The sequence below is a fragment of the Scleropages formosus genome, chromosome 2 (assembly GCF_900964775.1).
Source record: "Scleropages formosus chromosome 2, fSclFor1.1, whole genome shotgun sequence".
NCBI classification, from domain to species: domain Eukaryota; kingdom Metazoa; phylum Chordata; class Actinopteri; order Osteoglossiformes; family Osteoglossidae; genus Scleropages; species Scleropages formosus.
Genome location: NC_041807.1, coordinates 1,535,323 through 1,548,131, shown reverse-complemented (window position 1 = coordinate 1,548,131; position 12,809 = coordinate 1,535,323). Strand labels below are relative to the sequence as shown.

The following is a 12,809-nucleotide window of genomic DNA, read 5'->3' as shown; positions in this document are numbered from 1 at the left end:
ATTTCTCGTTTCCCAGGTGATGTGCTGGCGGAGAACAGCCAGAGCCTCCCTGTCTCCCTGCCCGGCTCTATGACGCCCAGCTCAGTCGCTAGCAAAGCCTCGGGCTCTGTGGGGGCGGGCATGGAGCTGCCCAGGAAGCGCAAAGGCAGCACGGAGAACCAGTGAGTGCGTCAGGGTGCGTGTGTCTGTGACCGTGGTGCGGTCTTCTGGGGCACCTGTGTGTGTGTGTGTGTGTGTGTGTGTGTGTGTGTGTACACACTGTCCTGGTAGCAGGACATAACTGTGAACTGAATGCCTCTGCATCTCTCGGAGAAAGTAATTTTTCTCCTTGAGCTCGATAAACTTTGTGGGGATCAGTGCTGGTTTGTTGCATTTACAGCGGGAAGCTTTTGTGAACCTTCTCCACTTGTTTCGCAGGGATGCTATGGAGGTGGACGTGGAGGACGAACAGGACAAGTATGACTATCGTACTAAATTCTTAGTACGGGTGTTTTTTTTCATAGTTGTATCATCGCACGATTGCGGTTTAAATTTTCCTTTTCTTTTTCCAATTCAAAAACAGGTCTGAAGGAGATGACCAGCAAGTGAAGGTTAAGTGTTTCAGGTAACTTTATTTTTCTTTATTTTCTATTTGAAGTGTTGATACAGTGTCATCTTTCTGCAGGTATGCAGGTGATCAGATCTACTTGTAACGTTTTTAACTCTTTTGTTTCTTATGCTTCTCGGCAGCTGCGCTACTAGCCCTGCGCTTGTTATAAACCGTTGTAACAGCAGCACGGTAGAAGAACATGGTGGTAACTCATTTTACCGCATGAGATTATTTCAAACAAATGAGAGAAATGTTGGTAAAACGAGTTTTCTTTTGCCTGCCGTTCGCACGCCCGTGGCTTTAGAAACGGTTAAAAGCGCATTGGCGGCAGCAGCAGCAGCTTCCTCCGCTTGTCCCCGATGGAGAAGATCTTTGGGTTAGTGCTGCAGGAAGGCTGCTTTTCGCTGCCCTTTGGTTGCCCTTTGTGACTCCTCTGAGAAATAAACGTCATCTTGCAGGGAGCCCCACAGCCAAATCGAGAAGCGTCGGCGGGACAAGATGAACAACCTTATTGACGAGCTCTCCGCTATGATTCCTACCTGTAACCCCATGTCCCGCAAGCTGGACAAGCTGACAGTGCTTCGCATGGCTGTCCAGCACCTCAAATCTCTAAAAGGTAGGCTTCGCCCGTACTGCGTGTTAAAGTGCACAAATAAATTGACAGTAAATAAATAGACAGTAGATGAAGTGACAGTGAACAACTTTCTGAGCTGTGCTGTGTTTAGGAGCACCCGTGCTTTGTCCCACTTCCGGTTAGTCCTACTTACACCGTAAATTCTCCCGTTTCCACAATGTTCGGGAGGATTCCCGTACATACATGGGTCCTGAACAGAAGGGTTCTTTAGCAGCCGACCATAGTGCTGTTACCGAAGCGTATCCGCTGTAGAACTCCTCATCTGCATTAAGGTAGATCTTTCCCTTTTTTTAATGGAAAGCAGAGATTTTTTTTTCTTTCTTTCTTATTACTGTTGGTGTCTTGGAGGTCATAGTCAAGGGTGTAGCTTGGGCTGGACTGGCAGTATGTTTTCCAGAGACTATACTGAGCGCTCTTTTACCCCCAGGTGCCACTGGCTCCTTTACTGAAGCCAACTACAAGCCTTCATTCTTGCCTGACGATGAGCTCAAGCACCTTGTCCTGAGGGTAAGCACCTTTTCCTTAGATGTGTTGAGTCACCACTGAGTCCCGTATACTGATTTACACATGGGTCCCTTGTGATGATTTGCTGGCTTCCTGGCTCTAAGATTTTAATCTTTATTTAAATCCTGCTCTGAAGATACCCTGCAACCATGGTTCTGGCCTAAGAAGCATGATGGCGTGCAGCATGTGTTAGGCCACTTGGCTGATAAACGTGCTTAGACCGTGTCCTCTGCGGCTGTCACCCCCCCAGGCTGCAGATGGGTTCTTGTTTGTTGTGGGGTGTGACCGGGGAAAGATCCTCTTTGTGTCAGAGTCAGTCTCCAAGATACTTAACTACAGTCGGGTGAGTTCCTGGGTCGTGATCTTTCTTGTACTGTGTTTCGTTAAGGATGTCAATGACAGGTGGCAGAACATATGTTTACTTCTCCGTCTTGTCGGTACAGATGGGCTAAACGGGCACTGTTACACTGCATTTTCAGAGGTATGATATCCAATCTATAGTGTCTGGTTGGTCATCTTTATCGGGCCGGTTGTTATGAATAATGGGGTTCTTACCAAAATGGGAGGAAACCAGAGCACCCGGAAGAAACGCATTCAAACTCAGGGAGGACATGTGAATTCCGCGCGGACTGAGAGGTTTCGCGCCACTATTTCTACCTGCTGTGCCGCAGTTATACTCGAATTTCAGTCAGTCTCAGCCAGTCCTATCAATTCAGCCGTCTTTGTTGACGAGCCCATCACGAGCCTATTTACTTGCGACTTAGATTCTTTCAAAATGTCACACATAGTTATAATAAATTAAAAGACCCAAGATTTTTTCTAAAATAGTTTCTATTAATTTTGTCCTATATTCAAAATAATTTTAAAATTACCATTAAAAAATATTGTCCTCACAAACTCCTGTTGAGTGCCCATTGTTAGCCCTTTGCTAGATATCGCTGTAAATACTCTGGAAATCAATTCATCTAAGCTGGCTCCAGACTTCTTTTCTGTTTAGGTGTCTTTATCTGCCAGCGACACGAGTCATTTTCGCTCCACAGCCTCGTGCCCTGTTCTTCAGAGAACCTCGACGTTGCCCTGGACCGGTGTTTATTGATAATGGATAGAAGGGAGTGTTTGAGTTATTTTTTCCCCCCCATGTACTGTTGCTGTATTTGAGGTTTTTTAAATTATAGAACCTAACCTCCTAATAAGCGGAGGGACTTACTGGTAAATGTGACTTTGGAGTTGGGGATAAATCGAGTTACAAACAGACTTCCATTCCCAATTGTGTTTGTAAGTTGAGGAACCCACTGTACTGTGAGTGACTTTAATGTCTGTGCTGACAGGCAGAGCTGATTGGACAGAGCCTCTTCGACTACATCCACCCTAAAGACATGGGTAAAGTGAAGGAACAGCTGTCGGCGTGCGAACTGCACCCACGCGAGCGGCTGATAGATGCGAAAAGTACGTCTAAAGTCAGCATTTTTTTTTTTTTGTAAATTAAATATACCTGGTTTGAGTGGTCTGGATGTGCAGACTGGTTTGCTTGATTCTGGAGAGGGATTTCTCCGGTCACGGTCGAGGTCAGTTCCGATGACACTCGGTACTGGACTGGTCTCGGTGACGGTGTGCCTGCTCCCTGCAGCGGGACTCCAGGTGCAGGCAGACCTTCCTGTTGGTGCAGCTCGCCTGTGCTCTGGAGCTCGCAGGTCCTTCTTCTGTCGCATGAAGTACAACCGCGTGGTGGTGAAGGTGGAGGAGAAGGGCTTCCAGGCCAATACCTCAAAAAAGAAAGGTAAGTTGGACATCAGGGCAGCTGCGATCCATCTGACGGACTCCAAGACAGTGGTTGCGCGGTCCCTTTATATTTGTATTTGCGTACGACAGGGTTCCGTTACGGTGACTTGTCATAAGTCGGAAACCCCTGTATACCATAAGGATATACAAACAATTCACATGTGTTGTAGCGTATTGGACGGCCGCTAGCATAGCTGTTAAAGCTGGTGCCTTTGGACCCAGAGGTTGCAGGTTCATGTCTCACCTCCAGCTGTAGTACTCTTGAGCAAGGTTCTTACCCTAAATTGCTCCAGTAGAATTACGCAGCTGTGTAAATGGGTGAATGACTCTAAGTAGCTTGACGTCATAAGTTGCTTTGGAGAAAAGAGTCAGCTAATTGAGTAAATGTGAATATATACCTACTGTATTGTATCACAGGGCTTTATTTTTCCACTAATGTCACACATAGTTCATGTTAAAGTGACACTAATGTAGCGTAACAACCCAAGTACAGTACAGTATTCATAAGTCACATATGTTGTAAACGAGCTGTCGTAGATAACTTAGTGTAGTCGTTAGAGCTGCTGTCTTAAGTCCCAAAGGTTGCAGGTTCAAATCCCACCTCCAGCTCTAGTACTCTTGAGCAAGGTTCTTACCCTAAATTGCTCCAGTAGAATTACCCAGCTGTGTAAATGGGTGAATGACTGTAAGTAGCCTAACGTCATTCAGCTAAATGAATAAATGTAGGTAATGTAGTGGAAGTCGATGACTACCTGTACTCGCCCCCGGCAGCGGCGTGTGTCCTCTGTTTCCCCTTGCAGAGTCGCAGAGGTACTGCACTGTGCACTGTACAGGCTACATGCGCAGCTGGCCGGCCAGCCAGCTGGCTGCGGAGGTAGAAGGGGAAGCGGACAAGGAGAGCTCCCACTTCAGCTGCCTGGTGGCCGTCGGCCGGGTGCACCCCCACGCCGGCCCACAGTCTAACGGAGAGGTCAGGGTCAAGCCGACAGAGTTTGTCACCCGTTACGCCATGGATGGAAAGTTTACCTTTGTGGACCAACGGTAAACAAATGTCCTCCTCTCCTTTTCTCCAGCCAGGAACGTAAATTTCACTGCCTTAATGGAGTAAATCAGTGGCCTTCCCCCCCCCCCCCCATTTTATCTGTGATATAAGAACAACCATTCGAATGATATATTAGAGAAGAGGGGACAAGAAGAAGAGGTGTAATGTTTTTGGACAGGCTGATGCTGTAGTTTGTCTTGAGTCTCTCGAGCTTCGGTGACTTATTTTACAGTTATTTAAACGCATGCCGAAACAGACTTGTGCTCTGCTGCAACGAAGACTTCCAGCATTCCAGAGTTTAATGTTGTGGGCTCCACCGTGCAACAGCGCTTCATGATGTTCAAGTATAACCGCAAACGAGTGCACGTCATACTCAAAAATATGTGAGCATATGAAAAAGATGTGAGTAACCTGTAAGTGCAACACTCAATGTAGTATGAGAGCTCAGTTGGCATGTAATGGCGTTTCTGATATGAACTACTCATTGCATGACCAGATGGAAGAGAAGAAATTGTGTCGCCAGGCTACTATAGAGTAGGATCATTGCGAGACGAGAAGCACGTTAAACACGGAGGGCTTAGAATGTATGGTGAAACCAAACACTGAAAGGCTGCGGGGAACAGCTAACTGCATGGTGGACCGGAACAGTTGTTGAAAACAGGTTGGCGGTGATGAGCGGTCGTGGTTGTGGTCGTGGTCAGGGGCGAAGGGGAATACTGCTGGAATCCGTGCAGTGGGGTGGGTGCTGAGGATGCCGTATATACGTACGTGGCTGATGCAGGATGTTCGTTCCTGCGTCTTGGTCTAGAATTCCATTGGTGTAAGGTAACTAGAGGGTCAGTTGAGAAGAAGCGCAAGGGAATATCAACAAAGCTTAAGAATCACTAGGCTTTGAAGCCAGTTTTCTTAGAGTGACTTGAAGAACGAGGGCTCTGATGCCATTAGGAACGTCTCAGAGGAGTAATTGATCTGATGTGAAATTCAGGAAGGGACTGGGTCTTGTGTGGCCAATTTCGTGCTTTGACGATGAAACTGTTATCCAGGCCACCTGCCGGACTGGTGACATAGGTTCTGTGAAGTGTTGTCCCTCGTTCTCCGCAGAGCGACTACCATTCTGGGCTACCTGCCCCAGGAGCTCCTGGGGACGTCTTGCTACGAGTACTTCCATCAGGATGACTTGGCGCACCTGGCAGACAGGCACAGGAAAGGTGAGTTCAGGAGCTGCTTGACACGGTGCCCTTGGATGCAATGTCTCGAGTACAGGAATGAACTGTCGCTTCGATATAAACTACCGGTGGCCTTATCCTGAATTACGCATCGCAATATTTCCTCCTAAATGGAGCGCTTGCCTCCAGTTGCTGTTAGGTTGCTGCCACAGCTCTTCTAAGTATTTCTGCACTTTTCTGCATGGGTCAGTATTTTCTGTCTCCCTCTGAACTGTGTTTTCCCTTCTTCCCTACAGTACTGAGGAGTAAAGAGAAGATTGAAACAAATTGCTATAAGTTTAAAACAAAATATGGCTCTTTTGTCACGCTACAAAGTCAGTGGTTTAGTTTTATAAATCCCTGGACCAAAGAAGTAGAATACATAGTGTCAACCAATACAGTCATATCGTAAGTATCTCCAAGATTTTTTTTTTTTTTTTTTTTTTTGTTTTTGAGCAGAAGTTCTGCTTTCACGATTTCCTACAATGCAGTAAGAGGCTCCATGTGCCATTTCCCAGAACCTTCTTCAATCGCTCGTCTGTTTGACAGGGGTCGCACTGGAGCGTCAGGGGAGAAATCGGATCAGCCCAGCGATTCAAAGACTCCTGAAGGTGAGGGCTGGACTGTGGTGCTGGTGAAGTTGTCTTTTCTCCAAACTTCTCAGCTTGTGAGACTTCTCTTCAAAACATGGTAACATGGTTTAGGTCTAGGGCTATAATGGAAGCATATACAGGTTTCCCCTGCTTATTCACACATTTTTAAACCACTAAAACAACAATCAAATAATGAAACCAGCGTATTTGATCATGATAATTGCACGGTGTTTAGATGAGACTCCCCTACACCACAAACTAACCTCCTTTAGCCAAATTAAACCTTATTTTATGTGTGAGAAATGGATATTCAAAACCCGTACCGTGCAATAACGAACACCGCACCTTACGTGGGAAGTTTCAGGGGACGTGGTCCTTCCACGGTTCAAACAAATCGGTGATTTCAACACGCCGGCAATGTAATACGCAGTGGAGTTATGCACAATTACTTGGGTGACAAATTGGGTTTGTTTCAGCATGGGTGGGACACGCCCCCCTCCCTTGCCGCTGTTACTCCTGCGTTTTTTACCATGCAGGTAGTCCTCGATTTACGATTTTTTAAGACTTTACAATGTCGAGCTGGCGATAGACATTCGGTAGAATCCATACCTCGAATTTTGAAATTATTTCCCCGGCCAAGCGCTACATGGAGCGATACTCTCTCGCGATGCTGGGCAGAAACAGTGATCCGCGTGTCAGGTGTACGAAATGCATTTTCGACCGATGATATTTTCGCCTTAAGATGGGTAAGTCGGGGACCACCTCTATTTGCGACACTTATTCCGCAGTACCCGCTTACTCGCATTTCAAAACGGTGGCGCAGATGTAAAGTACGTTGAGGTCCAATTCTGGTTTATTTAGTGCAAAAATTGTTTGTTCATCCAGCTCTGCCCTCTTGTTTGTCCTGCTCGCGAGGTGTCCAAAAATGAAGGTCTGTTAGGATGTGATTATGCCTCCCATGTGGTACAGTAAACTGCCTTTGTCCCTCAACTCCCAGATCACTCCCTGCATTTAACAAGGGCCTCTAAACCCGTCTCTTTCACACCTGTTTCTCTCCCGATGTCCTGACGGCTGCGCAAAACGTGTGCACCACCCTACGGCTCAACGATCAGCTGTATATTTGTACTTTTAGTCTCGCGTACAGAGGTCTAGCAAAATGACAACGGCATTCGTCGAGCAAGCCGTGCTTTCGTAGTCATGTCTGTGCCTGAATGTCCTCGTCTTACCGAAATGTCCTTTTACGCGCTCTGAATTACACATCGCCTTGGACAAAATTGTCTATCGAGTGCATGAATGTGAATGTAAATGTAAAGTACTCTGGGCTCCTGTGAGTAAAAACGGTCCACTGAAGGTCTGTTAGTCACAGGGTTCCCACTTTGAATAACTGCTCTACCGAATTCCTTTTATGCAGGACCCAGTTCTGTGAAGGATGAGTTCACTGTATTCAGTATGTTGTCTCTGAATGGCTGTGAATTACTTATGATGCTCTGGAATTTAGTTCTGGGGACACCTGGTAATGTAATGGCTAGAGCTGCAGCCTTTGGACCCAGAGGTTGCAGGTTCAATTCCCACCTCCAGCTGTAGTACCCTTGAGCAAGGTACTTACCCTGAAGTGCCCCAGTAAAGTTACCCAGCTGTATAAATGGGTAAATGATTGTAACCTTACCATTGTAAGTTGCTTTGGAGAAAAGTGTAAATGAATAAATACTGTATATGTTTTTAGAAGTTCCCAAAGAGAGGTAGCAAAGTGGGCGGCACGGTGGCACAGCGAGTAGCGCTGCTGTCTCACAGCGCCTGGGTGGTGCGAGAGGGTGTGGGTTCAATCCCCGCTCAGTCTGTGTGGGGTTTACATGTTCTCCCTGTGTCTGTGTGGGTTTCCTCTGGATGCTCTGGTTTCCTTCCACAATCCAAAGACATGCTGTTCAGGTTCCCCCATAGTGTGTGTGTGTGTGTGTGTGTGTGTGTGTGTGTGTGTGTGTGTGTGTGTGTGTGTGTGTGTGCCAGCCAGCCACTGATGTATGGATGAGTGACCCATTGCAAGTAGTGTATCTAGCAGTGTAAATCACTGCCGTGAATTGATAACACTACATAGTATCCATTGTAAGCAGCTTTGGAGAAAAGTGTCTGCCAAATAAATGTAAGAGGTGACTTCTCTTCGGCTGTAATTCTAAATCCAAGCAGAATATTGCTGACGTGGTGTTTAACTGTGTGTGTAGATGAAGCCAAGAAGACCTTTCCCATCATCCCAGGCATCTCCAGCGGGTCTGGTTCCATGATCTATGCTGGCAGCATTGGCACCCAAATAGCTAATGAGCTGCTGGACTTCAACAGGTGGGTCTGGTGTCCAGTACTATGCCCTTGTTTTTTTTACTGGTTGTGTGGCAGCAGCCCAGCAGGGGACAGATTATTAATGAATTATGACTGGATAATAGGGAGCGAGTGTACCTGAGTATTTCCAGTCATTATAAATCAGTTTTAATTTTCATGTAGCTAGAAGTTAATAGAAATTTTAATGTTGCAGTCTTTAAATTACAACTGCAGTATATCTGAAATTTATTTAAAAAAAAAAAAGGAAAAAGCCTAATCCGTAAAAGAGAGACTGTTTTGCATTCCCAGCTAACACACACACACACACACACACACACACACACACACTGGATGAAGTTGCTTGTCCCGAGCGCAGTCGCGACAAACCGGAGCCTGACCTGGCAACACAGGGCGCAGGGCTGGAGGGGGAGGGGATATACCCTGGACGGGATGCCGGTCCATCGCAAGGCACCCTAAGCGGGACTCGAACCCCAGATCCACCAGAGGGCGAGACCCAGCCAAACCTGCCCCCCCCCCCCCCAGCTAATGCAGTTAATTGTAAAATCTGCAATTAAAGTAAATTAAATTAAACCAGCATGTCCCACAGCCTGTAGCTGAGCTCTCGTGGAATGACTGACTGCTCTTGGATGTTCTGTGCCAGGTCTTCTGGTTTCTCTTAAAAGGTGTTCTGGGGTGTTAATTTTTTACCGCTCCTGGAGTTTTGTCTCTAGAGCTTTGCTGTACGTGTGCTTTTGTGTGCAGGATGAACTCTTCTCCGTCAAGTGGTAACGCCAGCCCCTTCAGCGTGCTGCAGGACAAGTCTCCTTTGGCGCTGACCGGTGCGAGTGCCAATGTGAGTGCCTGGCAGAGCAACCCCCCACCCTCCTCCAGGGTTCCTCACTGGGCTGCTTGTTAGATGGCAAGTAGCTGCCAAGTGTTTGGCCCTGCTAAACATTTGGCCCAGCTAAGTGCTGCACATTTGCCTGAGCCAGCTGTTCAATGATCTCTTTAAAAGGGTAACAGACAGATTCCGTGTGATCCAGCTGGGTGTTTAAGTCTGTGTTTTACTGCGTGTTTTTTGGCAGCTCGGGTAAAAGCTTCCACGGTTTGCTTAAAATGATGCTTTGCGTTAAATAGTAACACTGCACTGTAGATGGCAACTTGCAACACCCAGCGTTTGCTGTGGAAAGTATACTTTCGTGTCTCGTCGTCCCCCAGGTGCCAAACGGAGAGGCGGCGGACTCGGAGCGGCCTGGCAGGTCTGGCTCGGAGGGAGAGAGCCGCGGATCACAGTTTCCTGCATGCGAGCCTCTCGCAGGTACAGCCCTGTCTATACTACGTGTACGTTTACCCGCGCAATAGAAACGGGCATTTTCTAATAATTTGTAGTGACGGTGTCCCCGGGTGCTGCTTGTTCCGCAGGGGACCACTCCCAGCTGGACCTGGACAGTGTGGTGGGGCCGGGTCTGGGCAGCCTGAGCAACGACGAGGCCGCCATGGCGGTGATCATGAGCCTCTTGGACACGGACGCCAATCTGGGAGAGGCTGTAGATTTTGACGAGATGCACTGGTCCCTGTAGAACTCGGCCTTCTATGACATGTGCTTTTGGGATTTTTGTCAACATTCTTCTAGGTATTTGTCGGTCTTCACTATGCAGCAACTGTACATTTTTTTTTTTTTTTTTTTTTTCCTTTTCCATTTTCAGTTTTTATTTATTTTCGTTGGGGGAATGCTGCTTTTCTGAGAGAACACAAATGACTGAATGCAGGATTAAATGAGAAAGCGAAATGTTTTTGTTTGTGCTCCAAAAGCCTGGAAGATCAGAGCACACAGCTGTGCCTCAAGTGGACGCAGAACAAGAATGGGACTGCTGTGTGGTCCTCGCTCTTCCTTTCGGACTCCAAGGCTCTGACTACGACTGACTGCGACCGTGACTCTGACGACGACTGACTCTTGTGACCGTGGCTTTCTGGCTTGCCCCCCGCTGTGAATTTCTGAACTCCACTGAGGTGGGGGGGGGATGCGCTTACCTCCTCTGCCCTGCCCACCCCCCATTGACTTTACACTTGAAATAAGGATGTATGTAGCAACGCACAATGGATTTGGAGGACTGTGCCTCAACAGAGAGATGGCAGGCTCCGGAGGCCTCCTTGCCGGGGGTTTCGTAAGATTTTTGGGGCTGCGGGGGTGGACGTGGGTGCGGGGGTGCTTCACTTTGAGTCTGCTCGGTCACAAACTTCGTCTTTCGGTAAGATCAGGCAACTCCCAACACACTCCTGCCATAAGCTCGAAACAATAACCAAGCGTCCAGAATGGAGCAAGCCATGTGAACCCGAAGCACAGGCCTCCATCGGCGAACCTCTAACTTTCTGCGTGTGACTCGGCCTTAAATCAACAGCCAGCAGTAGGGGAAGGTCTGCAGCGGAAGCAAAAAAACAAAAAAGTGTGCTATTACATGAGAACCTAAAGCGGTCCACATTCATACAGCTTGTGTGTAACTCAGGGAGCGGCAGGGAGGTGGCGCCCCAGATGTCCACCTGTTCAGTCGTGCGAAGCACTTTTGGTTTTCGTTGGAGGTTTCTGGTATCACGCATGTCTAACTGTGTAACAGTGATGGTCATCGGAGCAGGAATATGAATCCAGTCCTGACGAAATGCCATCTGGGTGAATATTCCCCATCTCGCTGTAGCTTCTCCGCTGTACACTTGGTTTACAGCCCAAGGTTACCCACGTCACCTGCCTCGTGACTTTACACGGACCTGGATGCTGCTATGTAGGATGAACAATTTGAAAGGTCAGATTTTCACCCATGTGCTTGCCTTTCTGAACTGAACATTCTCTCCCGTGAGAATGGCTAGGGCTCGAGAATGTGCGGTAAGGGTGGTGCCATAGGCATATCAACATGAAACAACTGCTGTGTTTAAAATTTACAAAAAAAAAAAAAAAAAAGAAAAAAAATCCAAGCATGAGTTTGTACTGAACAATATGGCTTCCATCATCTGTTACTTGGGGTCTGTAAAATACATTTAGATACTTTTTTTTTTTTTTTTAGAGGTTGAATCCGAACTGTAAAATCTCAGCATTTCGTAAAAAGCCAGACAAAAAGTAAAAAAGTTTTGAAAGTGTAAGCTGAAGAAGGCAACCCCAGCGAACGGTAAGAAGACAAGATTTGTGCTGGGAGACGGTTCTTTTGGGTGCGGTAGGCAGGAGCGCGCCTGGTTTTGGCTGAAGTAAACATAGTGGTACAACCATTTACTGCCACGGTCTGATAGCCATATCTGAGGGATGGTAGATGTTTCACTTGGGATACCAGGATCTTGATAAAGAATAATAATTTATTGTGTTGTGTTACTGGTCTCAGAGTATTATTCAAGTCTACCTCCTAGATTTACCAAGCTGTCTCTACTTCTGCTCCACCTGACTATTTAAAATCATTTTTGTGCCAGTAAAGAGATGTTCAGAACTTTGGCCTTTTGGAATCATTGCAGAAGCTCTGCCCACCCCACCCCCTGCCCTGTATTTTGGACCCAGAACCAGGAAGGCTGCGTGTAAAAGAGAAGGTGAACCAAGGCCCGGTGCAGCCCCGATGTGCCTTGCACCTTTCTGCACGGACACGGGAGCGCTGCATTCTATGGCAGAATTGCCAGCTTACCCTGGTAATAAGGGTAAACTCCTAAAGCTATCTTGAATTAGTTCCTCATGCTGGGTCTATGTTCAGGGCATCTGAAGAAAACCATTTGCTTGCGGCGAGCGGACGACTGGGGCTTAACTTTTTCTGAGGAAATTGTCTCGAGGGTCGAACGTGTGGGGAAAAATTGCATTTTATGTCAAAGGCCTTTTCCAAAAAAGCAGGTGAACTGATAGAACGTGCCATTCCGTGGTATGTGCCGGAAGTAGGCACTAGATGTCATTTCTCGTTTCAAGTACTGTATGTGTGTGCGCTTTGGATGGGCGCCTGGGATGTGTGAGGACAGTGGGGCTCTAAGGGACTGCATGCCGACACACAGGGCACCCATTCCGGCGTTCCAGTCCTATGTTAATATATTAATCATTAGCAATATACTTAATATAGTAATCATTAGTAATCATCATTGCATATGTAATATCATGTTTGAAAGGGTTTTCTTGTGTTTTTTTTTTTTTTTTTTTTTTTCT

General features: G+C 47.0%; 1 protein-coding gene across 7 annotated transcripts in view; it reads left to right on the top strand.

Annotated features, from left to right (window-relative positions):
• Positions 1-12,809, top strand: part of bmal2 (basic helix-loop-helix ARNT like 2) — a 23,491-nt gene extending 10,682 nt beyond the window's left edge. For 5 of the 7 annotated variants that reach the window (XM_018751325.2, XM_029249665.1, XM_018751329.2 and 2 more), the window contains 16 exons: positions 17-161; positions 418-456; positions 563-604; positions 1,048-1,205; positions 1,651-1,730; positions 1,978-2,070; positions 3,056-3,173; positions 3,355-3,504; positions 4,307-4,547; positions 5,650-5,756; positions 6,011-6,161; positions 6,303-6,364; positions 8,563-8,677; positions 9,416-9,506; positions 9,872-9,971; positions 10,076-12,809. In XM_018751325.2, the coding sequence (XP_018606841.2) occupies positions 17-161; positions 418-456; positions 563-604; positions 1,048-1,205; positions 1,651-1,730; positions 1,978-2,070; positions 3,056-3,173; positions 3,355-3,504; positions 4,307-4,547; positions 5,650-5,756; positions 6,011-6,161; positions 6,303-6,364; positions 8,563-8,677; positions 9,416-9,506; positions 9,872-9,971; positions 10,076-10,233 (1,850 nt within the window). In that variant the 3' untranslated portion in view covers positions 10,234-12,809. Of the gene's footprint in view, positions 1-16; positions 176-417; positions 457-562; positions 605-1,047; positions 1,206-1,650; positions 1,731-1,977; positions 2,071-3,055; positions 3,174-3,354; positions 3,505-4,306; positions 4,548-5,649; positions 5,757-6,010; positions 6,162-6,302; positions 6,365-8,562; positions 8,678-9,415; positions 9,507-9,871; positions 9,972-10,075 lie in introns of those variants that run through there. The other 2 variants (XM_018751330.2, XM_029249666.1) reach the window with 2 other exon arrangements.